This window comes from Mus pahari, chromosome 6 (genome assembly GCF_900095145.1).
Source record: "Mus pahari chromosome 6, PAHARI_EIJ_v1.1, whole genome shotgun sequence".
NCBI lineage: Eukaryota > Metazoa > Chordata > Mammalia > Rodentia > Muridae > Mus > Mus pahari.
In genome coordinates this window covers 95,905,399-95,914,470 of record NC_034595.1, presented here as the reverse complement: position 1 = coordinate 95,914,470, position 9,072 = coordinate 95,905,399, and the positions used below count along the sequence as shown (strand labels likewise).

Below are 9,072 nucleotides of genomic sequence, written 5' to 3'. Positions count from 1 at the left end.
CCTCCTGAGTGCTTGGATTAAAAGGATGCACCACCATACCCAGCAGATGTGGGCTTTTGAAACCTCAAAGGCCACTCTTGGTGTCACACTTCCTCTAGCAAGGCCATACCTCCTAATCCTTCCCAAACAGTTCCACTAACTGGGGACCAAGTGTTCAAATATATGAGCCTGTGGGAGTCCATTCCCATTTAAGTCACCACACTTCCACAACTCTGAGTCATTGCACAGAAGAAACAAGTGGCCCCAAGACCAAATACAGGCTGACTCAGCTCTGTAGGAAACATTTCATAGAGTCCCGGGGTTATTTTTGATTGTCACAACTGTGAATGGTGAAGACAGTGGTGCTGTCAGGTCACCAATAGAGCTCAGGACAGCCCTGCCAGTGACCCTGCCCACAATGTCAGGAATACTGGGATGAAATCTTGAACATTTTGCAATACACTGTGGCTTTTCTGGCTCAGGGGCTCCACTTGGACATAGAAGGGGCTTCCCTTCTTGCAGCCATTGCTGAAGAGTCTGTTTATGCAGACAGCCAGGTTGTGCCAGATGCTCTGCCCTCATGGAATGTCTGGTCCTAAGGGAGCAAGTGCAGCAAGCAGATATTGCCCTCAAATATCCATCACTTCTGATGATGGACGGATAAACTATGATCTGGTCATATAATGGAAGATTATTTTGTAAGGGTTCATTTTGTAAGGCCAAAGAATGACACTTGCGTCTCAGATAGTATGCGAAATCAAGGAGCGTTTTATATGGCAGAAGAGCAGCATGAGGAGATCCTTCATTCCAAAATGGAGAGGCAACCGAATGAGCTCACAGGCTAGACTTAAGGCACGTTAGGGGACTCTGGGGTAGGTGACCACTATCTTACTCCATCTCTAAGGGCATTCCATTCAGTAAGGGGCATGGGGGCTGGAAATTGTCACTGAGCAAGTGAGGAAGCCTGGGTTAGCTGGCCTTTATCTTACCCCATCTCTAGGGACATTCCATTACTGGGGCATGGGGGTTCGAACCTGTTTCTGGGAAGGTCTGGAAACTTATTGACCCACTGTCCTTGTTTCAGGCTAGGTGGCTGTGCACTTTCTAGTTTCTGACTAGTTGTCTGAAGCCTGGGTGGGTTTCTTTGTCTTTTGTTTTGTTTTGTTTTTGTTTTTAACTGACTTGCCTGGACTTGCCCAGTTCTTAGGCCTAGTCTCCTAGACTGCCAATTTGAAACCTGTCATGGAGTCAGCCTGTCTCAATTTGACTAAGGAAGGAAGGAAGTGGAATTGTTTGACACCTTCCTTTCCTATTTGTGCCTGTCTGTTCTGTATTCATTTCTCCTTCTTGCCTTTTTACTTGGCTGACAACCCAAGCCCTATATTGAATAGAAGTGGAAAGAGAGGACACCTTGTCTTGCTCATCTTAGGCGACTACTCTCAATTCTTCCTCATTTAGTATATAGTTAGCTGGAGGTTTGTTGTATGCAGACGGCATCCTGAATGATTCTCATGCTATCCCTTGTCTCGTTTGACTTTGATTGTGAAGGAATGCTGAATTTTATCAAACTTTTTCAGCACCTATCGAAACGATCATGAGATTCTCATCTTGATTCTGACTACATACTGGTTTTTCTTTCTTTTTTTTTTTTTTTAAATGTTGTATTTTTACTTTATGTAAATATGTGTATGTATGTATGTGGATTTATGCATGTGAGTCAAGGTGTCCACGGAAACCAGTTTTGAAAAATATATTACACACCATTGGATCACATTGCTTCATAAGTTTGATTCTTATCTCAATAATGCTCCATGATGTGTACTGACTGAGACAGCCTCCTGGGTCAGGACAAGCTACCGAGTGCCAGTGTGATGGCTATTCTTGGATGTCAACTTGACTGCATCTGGTAATAACTAAAACCCAAGTGGCTGGGTACACCTGTAAAGGTTTTTTTTTTTTTTTTCTTAAGTAATTTGAAGTGGGAATAATTTAATCCAGATCTTTTGAGGAGGGAATAACCATCTTTAATCTGTGCCAAATCTTCTGGTGACAGACTATATAAAGGACATTAAAAAAACAAAAACAAAACAAAAGAAAAAAAAAAGCTCTCTTTCTCTTTGCCTGCTTGCCCTCATCCTTGCTAGCAAGTCCATTCTTTTATTGACACTAGAACCTGCTTTTCCAAGATTTTGTTGTATATTGAAGACCAGCTGAAGTGTTCAGACTCATGGGATGGACAGTTACTGGATCTTGGACCTTCCATTGGTAGACTAGCTGGACCTCAGCTTGTAAGTCATTCTAATAAATCCTGTATATGCATATGTACATGTATATGCTGTATATGTATATATACATGTACACACACACACACACACACACACACACACACACACATTCATTTTCCTTTCTTTCAGTTCTTTTCCTCTAGAAAACCCAATATAGCATTTGCTGCCAGCTATGGTGCCTCAGTGATGGCTCTGCTGCCCAAGATTTCTATCCACCCTGGGCATCTCCCATTGGGACAGCAGTATTCCACCAGGACAATAGCTATTAGTCCCAGCTGTGCCTTCTAAGGGATTATCCCTGTTTCTTTTCTTCCCAAGACACAAGGAGCTTTGTCAAAGGGCTTTTTGGAGCCAAGGATGGTGGGATAGCACTCACTAGGCACAGAAGAACTGCAATCCTGGTTTCTAGGAAGCACCTATTAAGTCCTCCCTTGAGGCCTCCCCTCACACCTGTGCTACTGCACATGATGGGGTCTTATCATATACCATAGTCAGAGCCAGCCTCAAAATATGTCACCATCACAGGCCAGGCAACAGCATGGATCCAGGTGTTCTGATGTTTCTGGGGCTAGGAGAACCACAAATATCATGACACCCCTTTAACTTCACTGTGCCTTCTTTAGCTAAGTTCACACTGGATAGTCACCCAACCCTAAGACACAGAAGGGCAAGAGAGATGGTATCACAGAGGAAGTTTCTGAGCCCAGATTGAACTCAACATTATGGATTCCTTCTTGTAAGAGTGACTATTAATTGCTATGGAGGCAGAATCTAGAATGGCCTGGGAGGAAGGTCCCTGAGCATACCTGCGGGAAATTGTTCAATATGGGAAGAGAATCTTAATTGTGGCCAGGACAACTCCCTAGATAGGAGATCCTGGCCTGTATAAAATCGAGGGTGAGCTGAGTCCCACTTTGCATGTGTCCAATCCATCGCTCCGATTGTAGACATAACATGATTAGCTGTTTCAGGCTCCCACTTCCCCACCTTGATGGACTGCCCCTTGAACTGCGAGCCAAAGTAAACTCTTTCTTCCTTAAGTTGCATTTGCCAGTGTTTTATTACAGCAATGGGAAAGGGAGGTGTAAGTCAGCTTCCCCTTCCCCCAGATCCCAGGGCCCCCCACTTCCTGTGGAGCTTTCTGGCTTCAGGGTGGGCTCAAGAGCTGGGGAGTGGGAGCTTTGAACAGATAAGCAGAGTGGCTCTGGGGATGTGATGAGCTGTCTTAATCCCACTCTGAACAGCCCTCCCGTGTAGACACATGTGGACCCAGGTGTGTTTTAAACTATTGTACACCAATCTATCTATTGCGTGTGCACATGCGTGTGGGGAGGGGAGGGCACATATGGAGGTCGGAGAATCATCCAAGGGTACGATTGGTTCTCTCCTTCTACTATTTGGACCTCAGGGATCTAACTCAGGTTGTCTGGGCAGACAGTAAGTACCCTTGTCTGCCGTGCCATCTCTCTGGCCCCTAATCAATGTTGTTTTTGTTTAGGGTTTGATACAGGGTCTCAAATCAGCTCCTAGACTGGCTTCCAGCTCCTTATGTAGCTGAGGAAAGCCTTGAACTTTTGATTCTCCTGCTCCCATCTCTCAAGTGCTAGAAATAAAAGCATGTACCACGCTTGGTTTTTGTGGTATTGGGGAATCAAACCCAGAGCTAGGCAAGCACTCCACAAACTGAGCTGCACTCCAAGCCCTAAGGAATGTTTGGGAACTTAGGAGACTTGTCCGGGAGCAGTTCCAGCCCTTCCTTCTGCGTCAGCGGATATTGGTCGCCTTTGGCTTTGCCTGAAGCCAGGAGTGTGCGTAGAGAAGTCCTCTCTCAGCTTAGTTCAGTCCCATACCACTGAGCTTCAGAAAGACATTCCTCGGGGGAGGGGCTGTTCTTGGGCCACAGCCTCCTCTCCCCTTTCCCAGCCAGTAGAGCTGTTCTTTGAGAACCTCAGCTCCTGTTCCTTGTGGCCTGGGTTCTTTTTGTTTGTCTGTCTTCCATCAGATAGAAACACTGTAAAGGTGAAAGCTGCCTTCTATGGGATGGAGTTCTCAGCTAGGGGGGGTAGGGGCCTAAGTGACCTCTGGAGTCAACCTTGGAGTTTAGAGTTCCATCCCTTTAGATATCAGCTTATTCCTGGGTGAGTCGGTTTCTCAAAGAATTTGGTCTCTGGGAGCTACTGGTGACCACAGGACTGAATTCCTGACCACTGGTCCAGCCAGACAGCCTGCTCCCCTGGACCTAGGCCAGACAGGGCTGAGGTCCGATGCCTCCCTGGGCTTGGCACCCATCCCCAATCTGCTTCTCTTTGGGGCTTGGGAGGAACCTCCAGCCTGGCAACTGGGTCATTTCCCAGGACCCAAGGCTTCTTTACAGGGTTGGCACAGCCTGTTTTGCCCCTCAGGGGGTTGGTGCTTGTCACTCTCCTTCACTTGGACAAGCAAAGGGACAGAATTAGCTCTCCACTCTCACTCTTGAAGCTCTCCAGGCAGTCAAACCATTCCAGGGAGGGACCAGAGAGGCCTCCTGGGAATCTGCCCAAGGCCTTTTCTCTGGTTTCTCTTGGAAGCAATCCAAAAAAAAAAAAAAAAAAAAAAAAAAGGAAAAGAAAAAAAAAAAAGTGGGGTGTTGGTGTATTGCAGTATGTTGTGGGGGGAACCAGACCCCACCCTACCACCAAGAGAAACCATTGCATACTGGGAAACCAAGGTATCCAGTCACTGTAGCTAAGGCAGTGATCATGCATGTTTGCCCTGGCAAAGGCTCTCTGAGTCTTGCTTATTCTAGTATCCCAGCATGTTCCCTTGAGGTTCTCACTACGTTTCCAGTTTAGAGGCTAAATGCAACTTCATGGACACCCCAATAAGCAAAGCACCTCCATTAGGTCAGCCTCCAGACCATGACACAGAAATACCTCAGTTGCTCAGAGGTGATCAGGAAAACTGGGGCTTTGCAGACAGGACTCCCCCCGCCCCCATTTCTCCCTGTCCACAAAGGTAGACCCACCCCGGCCTCTCTGCTAGAAGAGCCAGGCACAGGCGCACCTGCTGTAAGAGATTTCTAGACACCATAGGGAGCTGAGGTAGTACTAACATCCCCCATACACCTTGGAGACACCTATTCTCAAGGACCAAAATGCAGATGACAGATGTCGGGGACTTGACTCTTTGTTGCTTGCTATTATCTGATGTCACAGAAAACCAGGGGTCAGAGCTGTGTTCAAATTCTGGACCTGGACAAGCCCATATCCTGCTCTGAACCCTGGTCTTCTCATCTGTGAAATAAGTTCCCAAACTCTCCCTTTGGAAGGGTGTTTGGGAAGTGAGCCAGGTCTCTGCCTATGTAGGGGTTGCTCAGTACCAGCATGGCCTCCGGGGCTACTACATCTTTGTGTTGGCTTCATTTCTAACTTTTCCTCATGAAACCTTCTTCAACGGCTCGGTAGCCCACATGATCCTCCCAGGATCTTTGGCAGGCATGATCATGTGATCTGATTTGGCCAAGGAAATGGGAGTGGAAGTGACATGCACTATTTCTAGGGAGAACCTGAAGAGGGCATGAGGGTAGACCAGTACATTTGTTCCTTGGGAGATCTCATCTTGGATAGTGGCTCCTCAGAGGGAAGACGGTTTCGTGAATAAGCTGAGGTTACAGGGCAGACACTTTCCCTATAGGAAGCCATGGTGAGCTGGGGGTCGCATCTGGCTGACACCCACCACCAAGTGGTTTGACAGTGCTCTCTCTGAGCTGTTTTTTCCTTCTTTGTTTCGTTTTTTTTTTTTCTTTGCTGCAGGGAGAGTTGATACCTGATATAGTGTCAACACCATGTCTTCAGCTGGCAGCACCCCATCGGTGCTCCATCAACAGCAGATACCTGGTGTTTCTCTTGCAGAGCAGCTTGCTTTCGTTCAGGTTATCTCATCCTTCTTGCTATAAGCACACGGGTCCAGCCAGAGATGCTTAGGTCTGTGTGGCCTTCCTGCAGTTTTCAAGGAAGCCCCTCACTAAGTCAGAGGGCTAAGACCTCCTCCTCCCTGTCTGGAGGGAAACCTTTCTGCTCTCGGCCACCCACCTGCAAGGGCTGTGTCCATGGATGCTATTCCTAGGTGGTCACATTGCTCTCTGCTCCACACAGACTACAGTGTCATCTATTCAATTTGCTCAGCATGAGAGTCATGGCAGAGAACCATGGGCACCTCTACCCTTCACTGAGACCATGCCAGCTCCTTCCATTCTCCGGGTTTCCCGTCTCCCACAACCCGATGTGCTGTAGGGGCTGTGCATTGTCATTGTTTCTGATGACTCATGATTCTTTCTTCCACAGATGAATGGCATCTTTTGCTAGTTTCCCCATGTAGGGTCAGAAGCAGGTGCTCAGTGGAGCCTGACTTTACTTGGACATTGGTGGCCCAGTGGGACCAAGGAAGGAAAGATATGGCCAGCTCTTCCATGGATCCTACCAGGGAAGCCACATGTCTGGAGGGGTCTGGTCATCCCTCCCTCCCTCCTGTCTCTCTTCTTGGACTGGGCTGCAGTTCCTCTCCTGCTCTCCGTAGACCCCAAGGCAGACCCCTTCTCTCTCAAAAGATGGGTCTTTGTGATTGGGGCAGGCTCCTTCCCAGCTGCCTCCCTCCCAAGCATGTGAACGAAGGAAGCTGCGAAAGCCACCTCTTTATTTTGCGTTTCTGCTGTGTAACCAGTTTGCAGGAGCTGGGAGTGAGAGGGTTTTGGAGGGAAAAGGCAGAGCGTCTGAGAGCAGACTCTCCTGGAAATAGTAGATGCACATTGCTCAGGTGGGTTAGACTGGAGAAGCAATTTCACGACAAACCCTACAGAATGAGAAATGTACAAAGTTGTTGGGTGGCTGCCGGCTTCTTGCCTCCCCATGGGGGGGGTCAGAGTTAAACCCATCAGTCCTGCACAAAGGTCCTGGAGTTGACCTGGGGAGCTGCAAAATCTTCCCTGGGGATAAGAACAGTCCTGCTCACCCAGCAGATGTGCTAGTGCACAGGCACAGGGATGTGTGTGTGTGTGTGTGTGTGCCCGGCTGCTGTGGCTCCCCGTCAGGCTCCATAGCTCCTCAGGTGTGTCTTCCTCCTGCCTCTATGTCCTCCCTTTAAAGGTGTTCATACAGGTGTAAGTCCCCGAGAACCTGTGGATCTCCTCCAGTGCAGCTTGCGGGAGTATGCTAAGGGGAGAGGGGAAGATGGTTAGTGGTGGCAATGACAAATGGTTATAGACAACTGGCTCCCCTTCCAAAAATACCCCCGAACCCTGAGAATGAGCACTTTGACCAGGCAAAGGCCCAAGCACAGGAACAGACAGGGTTGCACTGTCAGCATCCAGTGTGCATTCAAGGTGCTCCGTCTCTTCCAAGATGCAAGCTGAAACTTGACTGTTTTTGTGGTGAGACATAGGTGACTGGGTCATGAGGGGATCCACCCAGCCATGGATTAATGGACAATCTGAAGACTGGCTCTATTACTGAAGTAAGCTCTCTGGTCATACTTGCTCTGGACTGTATGGGGAACTGCCCATCACGCCATGAGGCAGCAGGAATGTCCTTGCCAGACACTATACCATGTTCAGCTTCCAGAACCCCAAGATACACACACCTCTGTTGCTTTCAGCCTTGTTTTGTTTTTAAAGTATGTGTACATGTGTGTGCCTATATGTGCACTTGAGTGACGTTGCTCACTGAGACCAGAAGATGGTACTAAATCCCTTGAAACTGGAGTGAACAGGAAGTCGTGTGCTATCTGATATGGGTGCTGGGAACGGAATTCTGGTGTTCTGCAAGAACATCAAGTACTCGTAACCACTGGCCATCTCTCCAGTCCTCTTGTAAGAAACCAATCTGTTTCTCTCTGCATATGTGCGAGTGTGCGTTCACCTGCTGCAGTGCACATATGAAGGTCAGAAATGGGTGTTGGGGATCAAATTCAGATCCTCATGTTTACACACCAGGCTCGCTACCATCTAAGCCATCTACCCAGCCTGGTACCTGCTCGGGCAGTCAAGAGAGCAATCTTAGATCGAAAGTCAGGGTATGCTGGGATGTTCCAAGTGCTGTCTCTTGTTTTCCACTCTCCACCTGCACAAAGGCTAGTCAGAGAGGAAGGCAAGGAGACAGATGCCACTGTTCCCTTAGTGACAATGCTCCATGTCACATAGCCAGTGGCTTGGCTTTTCTGGGTGTCCATTTCTGATAACAACAGGGCGAGCCTGGAATAAAGTGGCTGCACTTCCTGACAAACAGGGGCCAGACACATGGCCGTGAGGATACAGTCTTTGCTGAACTGAGGGCGGTGATGAGGCAGCCACATGTGCTATCCCTTCAGCATGGGACCCAGGTGGTCTACCTTGGTAAACTCCACCTCACTAGATCTATGACGCGTCTCCAAATTTTGAGCCATTGGCATGAAAACTCCTGTTTTCTGAGCTACCCGGGAGCTGGGGCTATGCCTGACAGTCTGCAGAGCAGCATTTCTTTAAAAATGTGGTCCAGGAACTCTTGGGGGTGCCTGAGATCTCTTGCGGATATTTATAAATACACAGCAATATAATTTCTTCCTCTCTTTCTCTCTCCGTCTCTCTCTCCCTTCCCTTCTTTCTTTCCACTGCAGTATAACTTGTCTTTCTCTCTTCCTTCCTTCCTTCCTTCCTTCCTTCCTTCCTTCCTTCCTTCCTTCCTTCCTTCCTTCCTTCCTTCCTTCCCGCACCCCAAGGCAGGGTCTTATATCACCCAGGCAGCTGAGGGTAAACCTCATACTTCTGTTTTCCTGCCTCTCCCTCTCACATGCTGGGATT

General features: G+C 48.2%; 1 protein-coding gene across 1 annotated transcript in view; it reads right to left on the bottom strand.

Annotated features, from left to right (window-relative positions):
- Positions 1-6,918: 6,918 nt before the first annotated feature.
- Positions 6,919-9,072, bottom strand: part of Dhrs3 (dehydrogenase/reductase 3) — a 32,139-nt gene continuing 29,985 nt past the window's right edge. The window contains exon 6 of the mRNA XM_021200079.2: positions 6,919-7,450. Within this exon, the coding sequence (XP_021055738.1) occupies positions 7,366-7,450 (85 nt within the window). The 3' untranslated portion in view covers positions 6,919-7,365. The remainder of the gene's footprint in view (positions 7,451-9,072) is intronic.